Source organism: Suncus etruscus, chromosome 14, assembly GCF_024139225.1.
Source record: "Suncus etruscus isolate mSunEtr1 chromosome 14, mSunEtr1.pri.cur, whole genome shotgun sequence".
NCBI lineage: Eukaryota > Metazoa > Chordata > Mammalia > Eulipotyphla > Soricidae > Suncus > Suncus etruscus.
In genome coordinates, this window is record NC_064861.1 from 81,472,009 (window position 1) to 81,487,998 (window position 15,990).

General features: G+C 50.0%; 1 protein-coding gene across 1 annotated transcript; it reads right to left on the bottom strand.

Moving 5' to 3' along the window:
* Positions 1-493: 493 nt before the first annotated feature.
* Positions 494-13,060, bottom strand: PRODH2 (proline dehydrogenase 2). Its single transcript, XM_049786614.1, has 10 exons — positions 12,806-13,060; positions 12,486-12,682; positions 12,262-12,394; positions 12,081-12,167; positions 6,534-6,614; positions 6,276-6,431; positions 6,041-6,207; positions 2,718-2,828; positions 2,243-2,328; positions 494-721 (listed from the first exon to the last, which is right to left on the bottom strand). Exons 1-10 carry the CDS (start codon positions 12,977-12,979, stop codon positions 552-554), a joined length of 1,362 nt encoding a protein of 453 aa, XP_049642571.1. The 5' UTR covers positions 12,980-13,060; the 3' UTR covers positions 494-551.
* Positions 13,061-15,990: the final 2,930 nt, after the last annotated feature.

Sequence of the window (15,990 nt, forward strand, 5' to 3'; positions counted from 1 at the left end):
AATTATAATAAATGCTTCTTTTTTGTTTGTGTGTTTGTTTTTGGGCCACATCCAGTGACGCTCAGGGGTTACTCCTGGCTATGTGCTCAGAAATCACTCCTGAGTTGGGGAACCATAGGACACTGGGGATCGAACCTTGGTCCATCCTAGGTCAGCCGTGTGCAAGGCAAATGCCCTACCGCTGCACCACCACTCCAGCCCCAATGAATGCTTCTTAAGTAAATGGTTTGACTCTACTTCTGTGTCTCCTGGGATCTATGGCCTGGGCTCAGCCCTTCATTTTAGAGGTTCTGTATCCAATCTTCATCTGGGACCCACTGGACTGCAGACAGGCTGGCAGGGCCAAGGCCTGGGGAGACCTCATTTATGCTTTACCAATGTTTGGCTATGATCTAGCTTCATCCAAAGATCTTTCAAGCTGCAGAGCCCCCGAGCTGGGCTGACAGGTCCAGGCAGACTCTCCCCCAAGGAGGTGGATTCAGGGCAGGACACAATCTGCTGAGAGTTTTTATTGACCCCATAACCCCAGGGTGGGTACTAAGAGGATTCCTTTAGGCACCCCCAAGCAGCCTCCTCCGAAGTTCTTGGCTCAGCAGCTCTTGTTCCCTGCGAGCACCTTGCAGCACACCCCGATTCTCCTGTGCCCTCCGGATAAGGTAGGGGATCACCTCCTCCAGGGAGCCATAGGGTATGGACTTATACACAGAGTAGCCGGCTTGTCCTGTGGGGAGATTTGGCAGGGGCTGGGCTTATGGATGGGGGCGAAGCTCCCGCAGATCCATCTAGAACAGAGTCCATTTTCCAGAACCTGGCAGACTAGGTGAGCTGGACAAAACTTCTCCAGGGGACCAGGGGTGATAGCACAGTGGTAGGGCATATATCTTGCATGCAGCTGACCCAGGACAGACCTTGGTTCGACCCCCTGGTTCTCATATGGTCCCCCAAGTCAGGAGAGATTTCTGAGCACATATCCAGGAGTAACCCCTAGGCATCACCGAGTGTGTCCCAAAATCCAAAAATTCTCCAGTGGGGCCAGAGAGATCGCACAGCAATTAAGACATTTGCCTTACATGCAGTCAACCTGGGACAGACCAGTTTGATTCCCGGCATCCCATATGGTCCCCCAAGCTTGCCAGGAGCGACTTCTGAGTGCAGAGCCAGGAGTGACCCCTGAGCGCTGCTGGGTGTGACCCAAAAACAAAAACAAAACTCCAGGGCTAGGGAGACAGCACACGGGTAGGCACAGGCCTAGCACAAGGCCAACCCAAGTTTTATCCCAGAGCCCCATATGGTTTCCTGAACCCTGTCAGGAGTGACCCCTGAGTGCAGAGCCAGGAATCAGCTCCAAATACTTCCAGGTATGGCTCTAAACCTCAAATAAAAAGTTATCAAGTTTGGGGTCAGAGTGGTGGCACAGTGCATAAGGTGTCTGCCTTGCACGCGCTAGCCTAGGATGGAGCGCAATTTGATCCCCCGGTGTTCCATATGGTCCCCCATACCAGGAGGGATTTCTGAGCACATAGCCAGAAGTAACCCCTGAGTGTCACTAGGTGTAGCCCCCCAAATAAACAAATAAAAAAATTATCAAGGAGCCCTTTCCACCCAGTCAAACTGAAACCCCCTATTCCACTCCACTGAGGAAGTGTTAACCAGAGCTCTTCCCCCACCCCACATCCCACCCTCCACTCATAAGCAACAGCCTTGACCTAAAGCAGAACTGGGAAGAAACAGCAACTGGTGGGGAGGCTGTAGCCATGGATTCATCTTAAACATTTGCACTCAAAAAGAAAGAATAAAAGATATTTGCACTCAAATTTGGGGGTGGGGCTTAAGAAACTGGCATCAGTGAATTTAAGGTGAAGCAAATATGTGCCCCTTAGCTCCTGGAAGAAACAAACCCTGAGTTATTGGTTTCAGGCCCTGAGGAGGCAACAAAGACCAGATAGTCTGCAGCAGCCCAGATGTGGCTCAAGGAACAGCGCACCTGCCTTGCATGTGTGCGACTCAGGGGTGCAACCCGAGCACCGCCCCACTCCCTAGGGCACTACTGGAAGTGCTGTGCTTGCAGCACCTGAAGGCATTTTCCCCCACAACAGCAACTGTGGGCATTGGAGCCCTTGAGTCTTCAGCCTTCAGGCCTTGGGCACACTGGGCATTGCTTGGGAAGGAGAGAAGTGGTGAGGCTGGGAGGAGAGAGGGCAGACCCCAGCGAGGACAGGGTAGGGCATGTACAGTCACATACCCAGTGCCAGGGAGACGTGGTCACACATTCCCAGAAGTTGTCCAAAACAGACTGGCCCATCTGCAGGAATCCCCAGCTCCCACATGCTGCAGAGAAGGCCACCCATCAGTGCTCTCAGAGGCTGAACGTGGAGCTGACATCAGCCACTGCACACTAGACAGTGGCTGCTCCAGCTCTGGAAATTTTACCTTCTATACTGAGGCATCTCCATTGCTCTGCCATCTATGCTGCATTATCTCCACTGCTCTGAATCCATTGATTGTGGCCCTGTGAGGACTAATCCCTTCCCAGAACCCTCAGGTTCCCCAAGCCTTGTTTCTGGGACCTCCTTCATCTCTAGATCGAAGGCCCCTAGGGACCTACTGGCCTCACCTATTCCCACCCTTTTCACACCATCCCTCTTTGCCCATCCCTGGCATGCACATGAGGAGGAGAGGGGCCTTCCCAGGCTGGTCCCCTGCACCCTGCCTCGTACCGCTTCGTCGCCTGGTGCACGGACTCTTCATTGTGGGAAGCCACCATTAAATGACACAGGGGGCCACGGCGGGCCACATGGCTCAGCATCAGCTCCAGGCATCGGCTGTAACTGAGAGAAGACCAGCAGCTTCTAGTAGGGTCAGGCCATAGTGATGGGGGCCCATCCTAGGAAGTTGACATGGGCCCCACACCTTCCACCAGCACCAGCCTTCAGGTGCTCTTCTCTGTGCCTCTTCCCTGGTCTGGTACTAGGGTGTTAACCTGTTGGGGGTTGCTGCTGGGAGATAGGAGGCTCAAGGGCCCCTCATGCAAAGGATTTGCTCTGTGCCCCACAGCAGCACCGTCCACAGAATTCTGAGCAGCTCTGCCTGTTCCCACCATCAGGGAACTGATGGGCTGCCTTGTCTGCATGAGACCTGGGTGCAATGCTACGTACCATTGTAGAGAAAAGTGGGGGCACCGACTGACTGAGGACTCAGAGCACAGGGCACCACCCAGTGGTTAAAAAGAGATTTTGTTAGTTAGTTGGCCACACTCAGTGGTATACAGGAGTTATTCCTGGCTTGGTGGTGCCTTGGTGGGGGAAGGGGTTCACTCCTAGGAGTGCTGGAATTGAACTCAGACCTCTCCCCCACCCCCATTGTAGTGAAAGTGAACAAGAAAATTTTCTGGTCACAGTCATGAAAATCTGTCGTTGGTCAGAGTCAGTCGGTCGGTAGAGCCTTATATGTGGCTGGCTGACCTGGGTTCCCCTGCACCCCATATAATCTCCTGAGCTCCATCGGGAATGATCCCTGAGCACAGAGCTAGGAGTAACCCCCTAGCATAGCAGAATGTGACCCAAAACAGAACAAAACAAAACTGACTTGGCAAAAGCCTGGTCCCCTCTGCCCTGCAGGCAGTCAGGCAGGAGGCAGCCTTGAGCACAACTGGTGTGGTCCCCAAAGGGAAAAAAATACAAAAAGAAAGAAAGGAACAAAGGAAGGAAGGAAATAGGGAAGGAAAAGGGAATGAAGAAAGGAAGGAAAAAAGAAAAGAAGAAAAAAATGAAAAAATAAAAGAAGGAAGGGGGGCTGGAGCGGTGGTGCAAGGCATAGAGCGTCTGCCTTGCACTCACTAGCCTAGTACAGACCGACCACAGTTAAATCCCCCAGCGTCCCATATGGTCCCCCAAGCTAGGAGCGATTTCTAAAGATAGCCAGGAGTAACCATGAGCGTCACCGGGTATGGCCAAAAAAAAACTCCAAAAAAAGAAGGAAGGAAGGAAGAAGGAAGGAAGGAAGGAAGGAAGGAAGGAAGGAAGGAAGGAAGGAAGGAAGGAAGGAAGGAAGGAAGGAAGGAAGGAAGGAAGGAAGGAAGGAAGGAAGGAAGGAAGGAGATCCAGTGTAATAAATACCCCAGCAGGTAGCGTGTTTGCTTTGCAAGCGGCTGACCGGGGTTTGATCCCAGACATCCTACATTGTCCCTAGAGCCCACCAGGAATAATTTCTGAGCACAGAACCAGGAATAACCCCTGAGTGCCGCTGTGTGGCCCAAAAGCCAAACAAAAAATATATAAGTAAGAAAAAAAAGAAAATCAAAAGAAATGCTGGGCAGGGAAGTCCATGGGCGAGGGTTGTCTGGGGAAATAAGGCAATTATTGTGGATGAATTAGGGAATTCATCATGTGTTGTCTCAATTGTTGAATCACTTGAATCTATTGTGTTTTCCAGAATTAGATGCAAACCTCGATGGTGCTGTGCAGGGAACATTACGCTCATCCCGTGCTGGTGTGATGGAAAGGGCAGCTGCTCCGGGAAACATCTCATAGCCTACCCTGCAAGCAGGGACTCATATCTGACCCAGCGATTCTGCTCCCAGAGAACAGACTTTCCAGAACATGGAAAATATATCTATTTCTGCAAAAATACATGCTGCATGCTCAGAGCAGCCTCATTTCCAAGAGCCCTAAAGTGGAAACTCCCAAGGTTTGTTTGTTGGTGGCTGCTCCACAAAGAGGAAGTTCTGGGTCAAGGCATAGAATAGCTGAACCCTAAAAACCTGTGGATCACAAAGGAGCCTGATATGAAAGGGGGTATGTGTGGAAATGTCTGGAAAGACAAATCCATAGTAGAATCAGAGCTATAGCATAGCGGGTAGGGTGCTCGCCTTGAATGCTGTGGACCCAGGTTTGATCCCTGGGGAATCCCATGTGGTCCCCCGAGCCTGCCACAAGTGCAGAACCACAAATAGTACTTGAGCACTGCTAGGTGTGGCCCCCAAACAAAAAAACAACAGCAACAACAACAACAAATACTGACTTTAGAGTCTTTCTGCCCCGGCTCAAACCTGGGATAGTAGGTAAGCATGAGATTCTGCAGTCAGACAAATGATAAACACCAGTTCTTGGGGGTCCAAGTTCCGGTGGGAGAGACAGTGATTGAGGGGGCGATGATTGGGGACCTTGGCTGCAAAGTGCTAAGGAGACTAAATCTGGGTAGGAGTAGGCCTGGGATGTTCTGTTTATGTATGTATGTATGTATGTATGTATGTATGTATGTATGTATGTATGTATTTTTTGGTTTTGGGGCCACACCCGATGATGCTCAGGGATTACTCCTGGCTATGAATTCAGAAATCACTTCTGGCTTGGAGGACCATATGGGATGCCAGAGATCGAACCCAGGTCTGTTCTGGGTCAGCCATGTGCAAGGCAAATGCCCTACCACTGTGCTATAGCTCTGGCCCCTGTTCTAGTTTTGTTGTTGTTTGGTTGGTTGGTTTGGGGCCACACCTGGCGGTGCTCAGGGGTTTCTCCTGGATCTGAGCCCAGAAATTACTCTTGGCAGGCTCAAGGGACCATATGGGATGCCAGGGATTGAATCCGGGTCAGCTGCATGCAAGGCAAAAGCCCGACCCATTGTGCTATGGCTCAGGTCCCTGTCTGAGACAAAATATGAGGAGCCTTGAGAAAGCAGTGAGGAGAGCAGAGGAGGGACGGGGGAGTGTCTCAGCAGTGGGAAGGGAGTACAGTGGAAGGCACTGAGTGAGGAGCAAAGGAGGGAGCAGGGCAAGCATCAGGGACCGGGCATCTGAAGGCTCAGCAGGAGGCCTAAGATTTGGAGTGGAGAGGGATGGGGCCTCCCAGATATCTGGCTGCAGCAGGTGGGGAAGAGACTGGGAAGGGGGGACAGAAGGTCACTGAGAGCCCCAGGTAGAGGCTGCTCTTCACTGGCGGTGTCTTGGGGTATCTCAGGCCAGGGAGAGGGCGCTAGGTGGACACACCTATGCCCCTCACTTTGGGGTCAGGTCACGAGCACTCAGGAAACCTCTCTACCCTACCTCTGGCAGGTGGCCTCGTAGTTGGGCTGAGTGGGGTCTTCGGCCCCTCGTTCCCGGGCCCCAGCTCGTTCCTGCTCCAGGTAGGCGCCTCGCACCAGCTTCACCCCGAAAGTCAGGCCTGCCTGCTCCGCCGCCTCTGCGGCCTGCTGCAGGCGCTCAGGCGTGTCCTGCCGGACAACTGGAGTGAGGTGAAAACCCAGAGCCAGTCCCCCATCCCACCCAGTCTCCTCGGCACCTTCAGATAGGCCTGGTAGGTGTTCCACACCCAGGGCCCGGCCTCCCCAGGGTGGTTCCAGCGCAGTGCCAGGGCGTCCACCAGCCTCGTGAGTGCGGGGTTGAGTGAAGTGTACTCGGCGTCCACCAGCAGCCTAACGCGTTGGTCTCGGGCCCGCTGGGAGAGGGAAAGGGAGAGGGCATGTCAGGGCCCCCCCAGACCTGCTAGGAGAGGGAGAGTAGGGAGAGGTACTTCCTGGGGGTCCCAGCAGGGACTTACCTGTGCCACTTGGTGCAGTCGGCCCAGAGTGGCCTGCAGGTATCGGTTTTGTTCAGAATTGAGGCAGGAAACCTGGAGTTCCTGGAGGGCAACAGGAGGCACCTCCATGAGGCTCAGGCACTGCAGAGTCTTTGGGGTGGGGGGTTTGGGCCACACCTGGTGACGTTCAGGGGTTACTCCTGGCTATGAGTTCAGAAATCACCCCTGACTTGGGGGACTATATGGGACACCGGGGATCGAACTGAGGTCCGTCCTGGGTCAGCCGCGTGCAAGGCAAGTGCCCTACCACTACACTACCACTCCAACCCTCTGCAGAATCTTTGAACTCCTTTAGCTGCCCTTTAGCCGGAAGCAGGAAGGTTGGGGAGTGTGACCGCCACCAGGCAGTTACTGGGGGGTCACGTGGGGGTCACGAGGATGTCCTGAGCCTAGAGTCTGGGTGATAGTCCTCGCCTTCAGCAAGTCAGACAACCTTTCTGGGCCTCCACTGCCTCCTCTGTAAAATGAAGGAAGAGCATAGACCCAGCAGAGTTCATAGGTGAGATGTGCCTGGACCTACGTACCCCCACATTCAATGGGCTGGTTTATTAAGGGGCGACCTTCTCGATTTCCTCTTTATAATGATCCATGACTATAAACCCATGATTTATAACAATCCCATGACAAGGGATTGTTGTTGTTAGTCCAAGCTCCATCGTCCTTTCCAGAGATGGAAGCTCTGAGTGTAGTAAAGAGGAATGAACATATTGGAGCACTTGAGCCAGAGCCAGCTCTCACTGGAACTTAAATGGACCCTCCAGGAACTTCCTTTTCTTCATAAAATACCACAAGTCACCATTCAACCTCTGAGGTCTCGCCTGAAGGCTCAGCTCTCACCTCCAGCCACAAGGGCCTTCCTGCTAATCTCTGAAGGGACCAAGGCCAGGCCAGTTTAGGACCCTAATTCCATCTAAATCACTCTCTGCCCCTGTATCGTTCCTTTTCTGACACTCTTCCAAGACTTTGTTCCGGATTGCCTCCTCCGTGAGGGTCTCCCTGACTTCTCTCGGTGGCATTTCTCGACTCTCCTCAGCCCTCCTCAGCCTTTTTTCCCTGGGATGTTGATAGTCACTTGAGTTGTGCTGCAACAGCTTTAGGTTTTGTTCTAAGGAGCAGTTAGTGCTGAGGGCAGGCATTCGCTGGGCATCTGCCAGTCAGTCCTGCTCAGTCTCCTCCACCCCAGACCTGCAGATGTTCCACAAACACTTAGTGGAGGCCTGGAAGATGACTCCTAGTATACAGTCCTTGTTTTTGTTTTGAGGCCACACTCAGCTGTGCTCAGGGCTTACTCCCGGCTCTGTGCTTCCTTGAGGTGCTCAGAGGACCATGTGGGATGCTGGGCATTGAACCCAGGTCAGGCATGTGCAAGACAAGTATCTTCCCTGCTGTATTATATCATTCTGGGCCCTCTCATTGGTTGTCTTATTTTTGTTTGTTTTTTTATTTCTATTTGGGGATCAAGCAGGGGTGGTGCTGAGGGATCCTATGTGATGCTGGTGTCCTATAAGAACTACCTCTCCGGGCTGGAGAGATAACATGGAGGTAGGGCGTTTGTCTTCCAGTAAGAAGGATGGTGGTTTGAATCCCGGCATCCCATATGGTCCCCTGAGCCTGTCAGGAGCGATTTCTGAGTGTAGAGCCAGACAGAACCCCTGAGTACCGCTGGGTGTGACTCAGAAAACAAAAACAAAAAACAAAACAAAACAAAAATAAACCTACCTCTCTGGCCCCATTATCTCAATTGCTATGGGGAGTCATGGACTGAACGTGATGGGGTGTGGGGGGGGGTGACCCCCGCTGGGGAGTTGAAGAATGAGAACTAAGGACTTGACTTCTGGTCTTTCCAACAGGAGGAGATGGAAGCCAGGAGGCCCCTCTTGGTGAACCTCTTCTGCACAGGCTGATTGAGCTCAGCTGTGTCCCAGCTAAAGCAGGGAGGTCCTGGGCCACTTTTCCTCCACTGAAGAACTTTCTCCTTCTGGCTTGGGGCATTTTTAGGAGAGCTGTGGGGTGTCAGCTGCTGGTAGAGTCCCCATCCATGTCATCACTACTTGCACCACTATAATATCTCTGCCTCACAGGTGGGGAAACTGAGGTAACAAAGTCAGGGCCAGAGTGATAGCACAGTGGTTAGAACGCAGGCCTTGCACCCAGATGACCCAGATTCGATCCCCAGTCCCCAATATTATTGTTCTTTCTCAAGATATTCCCCTCTCATCAAGACTAAACCCTGAGCACTTCAGGGTATAAATAAATAAAGCTGATCTTTTGAAACATTCTGTCCTGCTTCCACATGTTCTATGGCACTTTTTTTTTTGGGTCACACCCAGCGGTGCTCAGGGGTTACTCCTGGTTGTCTGCTCAGAAATAGCTCCTGGCAGGCAAGGGGGACCATATGGGACACCGGGATTCGAACCAACCACCTTAGGTCCTGGATTGGCTGCTTTCAAGGCAAACACTGCTGTGTTATCTCTCCAGGCCCTATGGCACATTTTTTTTAATTGCAAATTTTGTTTTTGGGTCACTCCTGGTGGTGCTTGGGGGATACTTCTAACTTGGAGTTTAGGGATTATTCCCAGCTGTACTAAAGAAGCATGCAGTACCTTGGCCTCCTGAACAAAGCATGAGCTTGGTCCATGGAGCATCTTTCCAGTCTCGAACATTATACTTAAGGGGCTGGAGAGATGGGACAGCAGGTTGGGCATTTGCTTTGTATGTAGCTGACCTGGCACATCACCGGCATCCCATATGGTCCCTACGCCCACCAGGAGTAATTTCTGAGTGCAGAGCCAGAAGTAATCCCTGAGTATTGCTGAGTGTGGCCACAAAATTAAAAAATATTAATTAGTTAAATGAAATTACACTTAAAAATCAAAAATGAAAAGGGTCTGGGGAAATAGTATAGACACATGCAAGGCACTGGGTTCAGTCTCCAGCATATCATACCTGACCCTCTTCATCACCAAGTCCTAGAAGATTTCCAGTACAATTAAGATGGCTGTAGTGGTCCCCAGTTCCCCAGGTCCTGAGAAACACCTCATCTTTATGCCTTCATATTCAACCACTGGTCTGATTGGCTGAAAAACACTCAAATGGTCCCAGGCTTCCTGACAACTACTTGGGAAGCCTCCTCCACAAAAAAGGAAAAAAAATCAAAATGAAAAGAAAGCATCAGAGGTCAAAGTGAAATATCTCGTTGGTAAGATAGCACAGTGGTGGGGCTGGAAAGATGCATAGAGGTAAGGTGTTTGCTTTGCATGCAGAAGGATGGTGGTTCGAATCTCGGCATCCCATATGGTCCCCCGAGCCTGCCAGGAGCGATTTCTGAACATAGATAGAGCCAGGAGTAACCCCTGAGCGCTACCAGGTGTGACCCAAAAACCAAAAAAAAAAAAAAAAAAAAAGAATCAAGATAGGTAAGTGGGTAGGGCACTTGTCTTGCATGTTGCCTGCCCAGGTTTAAACCCCTGAGCATGGTCAGGAGTGATTCCTGAGGACCACTGGGTATGTCCCAAAACAAAAGCAACAAAATAAGAAAAAAAATTCCACATGATCTTCACAGCATTGTTTTTTGTTTTTGTTTTGTGGGGGCCACACTTGGCAATGCTTAGGGCCTACTCCTAGTTTTGTGCTCAGGGATCACTCCTGGCCATGCTCAGGGGGACCATATGGGGCATCAGGGATCCAACCTGGTTGGTAGTGTAATGTGCAAGTCCAGCACTCTACCTGCTATACTTTCTCTCTGGCCCCTTATTGTTTAGGGACAATGGCAACTCTGACAGGATGTCCCTCCCAGTAGCAGCAATTTGAAGCAAGGGATTCGAGATGAGGTACACACAGAGACACCTACGTGGACCTTAAAATTAGGGCCCAGTGGAGGAGTAAGAAGCAGAATGTGGCTGCGGCTTTGAAGAGCATCCAGCATTGTCGCTGACAGTCTGGGATCAACTACCTGGGGATAAAGTCATTGTCTTGTCCAGGGCACTAGATTTGACCCTTAGCACTACAAACAAATGAACCCACAAGAAGTGATGCTGCCCAGTTGTTCTCAGGGGGGAAGGCCTGATGAAGGAGCACTGTGAGCTGGGGCTATGTTATATCTCCAGAGCAATTTGCAGAGCTCAGATGTGCCTTCTTGATAATGCTTATCCAAGATATATTTCATTTTCCCAGTGCAATGTATACACATATTACCTGGAATTAAATAAGGCACCACAGGGGGCTAGAGAGATAGAACAGTGCGTAGGGTGCTTGCCTGGCATATGGCTGACCTGGGTTCCATCCTCAGCATCCTATATAGTCCCCTGAGAACTGGAGCAAATTCTGAGCTCAATGTTAGAAGCTATGTGGCCAGAATGATAGCACAATGGTAGGATGTTTTCTTGCACATGCAGATTGAGGATGAACCCAGGTTCAATTCCTGACATCCGACCCCCCAAGTCTACCAGGAGCAATTTCTGAGCACAGAACCAGAAGTAACTCCTAAGCATCACTGAGTGTGGCCCAAAATAGAAAAGAGGAAGAAAGGAAGCAAGGAATGGAAGGAAGGAAGGAAGTAGGAAGGAAGGAAGGAAGGAAGGAAGTAGGAAGGAAGGAAGGAAGGAAAAGAAAGGAAGGAAGGGAAAGGAAGAAAGGAAGGAAGGGAAAGAAAGAAAGAAAGAAAAAGAAAGAAAGGAAGGAAGGGAAAGAAAGAAAGAAAGAAAGAAAGAAAGAAAGAAAGAACTAAAGAAAGAAAGAAAAAGAAAGAAAGAAAGAAAAAGAAAGAAAGAAAGAAAAAGAAAGAAAGAAAGAAAAAGAAAGAAAGAAAGAAAAAGAAAGAAAGAAAAAGAAAGAAGAAAGAAAGAAAAGAAAGAAAGAAAGAAAGAAAGAAAGAAAGAAAGAAAGAAAGAAAGAAAGAAAGAAAGAAAGAAAGAAAGAAAGAAAGAAAGAAAGAAAGAAAGAAAGAAAGAAAGAAAGAAAAAGATGGATGAAAAGGACTAAGGGGAGCCAAGAAGATGGTAGTACAGAGGGAAGGATACTTTTCCTGCATGCTGCTGACCTGGGCTCAACCCCTAAGCCCCTCCAGGAGTGATCCCTGAGTGCAGAGTCAGGAGTCAACTTCAGAGCACCCCTGAGTGTGGTCCCCAAACAAAAGAAATAAGAAAAAATACTAATAAACAATGCATGAACCCAAAGTCTACTGGTTTGATGTTCATTTCAGTCAACCAGCCCACACTGACATCCTTGAGTCAGCCAGTAGGACAATGAATGACAGTGACACACTTTCTTCTGTCAGGACAGGATGACCAGGGACATTCCTTTTCGGAGCCCCAGTCCCTCTTCTTGAACCCTTGCATGACCTGTGTCCACTCCAAGTCACCTTGATCTCGATTATTCTAATGACTAGAGTAGCCGCAGTTCAATACATTAACATCCCACCTCCATGCCCACCAAGCCAAGTTTAAGGGACTCTGAGCCCCTCACATTTCTCCACCAAACTATTTCTCTCCCCCAGCCTGAGGTTTTTACCTTCCCCGAGTTCATCGCTTCTGCCAGCCTCTCTGAGCTCAGCTCTTTGGACGCCCCAGGCCTTTTGATCCATGATGTTAGCTCCTTCTGGAATGGAGTGTCAAGTAGGGTGGTAAGGGGGGATGTTAATCATTTTGAGGGTCGCCACACTCTCCCCCACTCCTGCCCATCTGTCCCTTACACAGAGGCGCGTGCTGGCCAGCGCTGTCACCTTCAGCTGCATGAGGATCTCTCCTGCTGGGGTCTCCGCAAGGTCCCGTGAAAGGTCCACGCACTTCAGCATCGCTCTGAGGTTCCCCTCATACCAGGCCTCGCTGCCCAGCCAGTAGCTGTCAGGGCCTGGGGCCCCCTAATACTTTTCCTGCCATGCTCCCTCTCCTCCCCAGAGCCCTGGGCACTACTCACTCAGTTTTAACAGCCGAGTCGGGCTCCTCCTCCGTGGGCACTGCCAGCAGGGGCCGGAGACCTAGGGTCTGAAGCTGCTGGACACAAGATTTCACTTCTGCTGGGGTCTCGCCAGCCACAAACTGGCCATAGAAGGAGGCTCTGAGAAGCAAGCGAGAGAGTCGGGCACCCAGGAGTCGCTGGCACCAGGCCTGAAGCTGAGGTGACAAGAATAGGGACTCAGAACCTAGGGGTGTGTGTGTGTGTGTGTGTGTGTGTGTGTGTGTGTGTGTGTGTAGAGTGGGGATGTCCTGAGATCAGGCCCTGGGGTCCCTGCTCACCGCCAGCCCATGAGTGACCAGTGGGGGCCAGGCACATAGCCTCAGCACTAGCAGTGCCCTAGTCAGCTCCCCAGTGCCCCTGAGTCGGAAAGCACCACTGTCGAAACTCAGCTGTTGCCAGCCCCCCGTGGAGGGGCCAGCTCTGGAGCACAATGCTCGCCAGGCCTGGAGCATCCCAAATCCTTAGTCTTTCCACACTCAACTAAGGGGCTTCCTCTGGAGGCAGACAGCCCCTTGCCCAGCGTGACTGATTAACCAGGCAGTGAAAAGATAAATCTTTAGAGTCACAGGCTCTTTGGGGGGCAGTTAATGATTAACTGATGGGAACAGAGTTCAAAGTAAGGGCAAGAGGAAAAGAAACCCCCCAAATTGCAGCCCTAGCCCCCCATCAGTACAGGCATTCCCAAGGATTAGGTGCCCAATGGGGACCTGTGGGTGCAAAGTGAGATTGTAGGTGCAAGGCAGCATCTAAGGTCAGTTACTTTGGGGAAGTCCCATAATCTCTGGTTGGAATTGCTTTCTCTTAAACTGGGCAAGAGTGCAAATATTGATCATATCCAAAAACATACAGAACCCATAATCCTGATATCCCGTGCTAAGTCCACAGCTTAGAGCAGTGGCTTCAGTGGCTGACCCCAACGGCAGTGTCCTCGTCAGGTGACAAGCTGAGAGTCTTAAAAAACTTGAACGTGGGTGTCAGGAAGTGGGAAAGAAAATCCCATAGCAGCATGGTTGGGGATAGCCCAGTGGGACCCACCCAAACTTCCATCAATTGGAGCACGAATAAGCATATTGTGGTCTAATCATACAATATGGCACTAGACAGATGTGGGAGAAAAAAAAAAAGTCTTATTCCAATCATTTGCCTTATTCCAGTGTTTTGGTTAAGGAAGAACAAGACTGTGATCCCAGAGGCTTGAGAGATAGCATGGAGGTAGGGCATTTTCCTTGCATGCAGAAGGATGGTGGTTCAAATCCCGACATCCCATATGGTCCCCCAAGCCTGCCAGGAGCAATTTTTGAGCATAGAGCCAGGAGTAACCCCTGAGCGCTGCAGGGTGTGACCCCAAAACAAACAAAAACAAAACCCCCCACAAAACCTGTGGTCCCTATGTCAAGTTGAGGGAGTTGGAGGCTACACCAGCTGGTTCTGTGTAACTAAATTCTGTGAAGTTTGCACAGTGATGAAATTGCCTAAGGACATATTTTTGGTAGAATTCATCGCTATAAGCAAGATAGTCAGGGACGACTGAAACCAAGCAACCACCGAGAGAAATCTTACACATATGCTGAGTGAAAGATGCCAGATGGCACACAGGACACAATGTATTATTATTATTATTCTATGCAATTGATTTGAGCACAAATAAAACGAAATAGCAATAAACGTCTGGGGAATCACTCTGAGTAAGAAGACTCAAAGGAGGACCAGTGGCCAAGTGCATGCTTCACAAGTATGAGGCCCTGGGTTCAATCTTTGGTACCACTCATTATTATCACAAGAGTTAGGAGGTAGGGGGCCAGGATGATAGTATAGTGGGTAGGGCATTGGCCTTGTATGCAGCTTACTCGAGTGGCTGACCTGGGTTTGATCCCTTGCATCCCATATGGTCCCATGAACACCACTAGGAGTGATTCTTGAGTGCAGAGCCAAAAGTAAACCCTGGGTACCACCAGGTGTGGCACACACACACACACACACACACACACACACACGAGGAAGTGTGTCAGGAAGTGGTGACCTCAGTAGGGAGGAAGTAGACTGGGTAGGAGTGAGTCCACATAATTTTTTTTTTTTTAGTTTTGGGTCACACCCAGTGACGCTCAGGGGTTACTCCTGGCTATGCACTCTGAAATCGCTCCTGGCTTGGAGGACTCTATGGGAGGCCAGGGGATCTAACCATGGTTCATCCTAGGCTAGCACTCGCAAGGCAGATGCCTTACCACTTTGCGCCACTGCTCGGCCCCCATAATCCTTTTTCTTAACTTCATGATAATTTATGGTTGGTCCCATTACTTTACAAGCCATATCTACAGACTTTCTACATCTGGAATTAATGTACATTTCAGAGTACAAGTTAAAATCAGTCATAGTATCAGTCTCCAGGGACAGTTATGAGGACCCAGTGAGTTCATGGACACATACAATCTGGTACCAAATAAATGCTCAGAGAGTTCTGACTGTGATGTTACAGGTGGAAACACAATCTCATTGGTGCCTATTATTTTTCTATTCCAGAACTCCTTCAGGTCCCATGTTTTACTAGAAGGACTCACAGAAAAACCAAATGAGCTGTTGTACTCACAGTTACAGTTTATTATAGTGAAAAGTTATAAATCAAAAAGATCCAAGAAAAGAGGCAGGCAGGGCCCAGGAGATGCCAGACATGAACTTCAAACCCTTCTCTCCCAGTTATTGAGTGAACAGAGCTCAGTTCTCCCAGCAACGTAAGTGGAGAACTGCCCCCAGCAGAGTTCTCATGAACCTCGGAATTGGGGTGTTATTGAGATCATACGTGTGGGCATGGCTAACCTCCCACATGACTGGCCTGCACCTCCGGCTCTTCCAAATGGAGAACTGCTGTTCCACAGGCAAACTACAAGCTCTTTTTAAACAAGCTGAGATCTCATCCCAGGAGTTGTGTGAACTTAATCCTTTATGATCGAACTCCCCCATTACAGGTGTTAAAAAGTAGAAGCTCAAAGAGGTATAGCTACCTGAAGTCACACAGTTGGTGGCCAACTGTGGAGTGAAAGTCTTTGCACTTTAGACCCTAGTTTTCAAGATGTTAACTGCTTCTTTCTGAAGAAGGTTCTTTTCTTTCTTTATTTTTTTTTTGAGAGCTTGTTTGGAGGGTCTAGCAGGGGAGCATAACTACTCAGACACCCTTGAGCAAAGAAAAGTCCCTCTGCTTAGAGGAGGCCTTCTCTTGGACCAAGATTCAAAGGTACCACAGCATCAAAGACATCCATGGTGACAGAGGAAATAAATAACACTTGATTTCGAAAAAAATGTTAAAGAAAGGGGGAAACTCCCACTGAGGGCAGACCCAGGACTGACTCAGATTCGATCCCAGGCATCCCATATGATCCCCTGAGCCTGCCAGGAGCAATTTTTGAGCACAAGAGCCAGCAATAATCCCTGAGTGTCACCAGGTGTGGCCCCTCTCAAAAAAAAAATCATG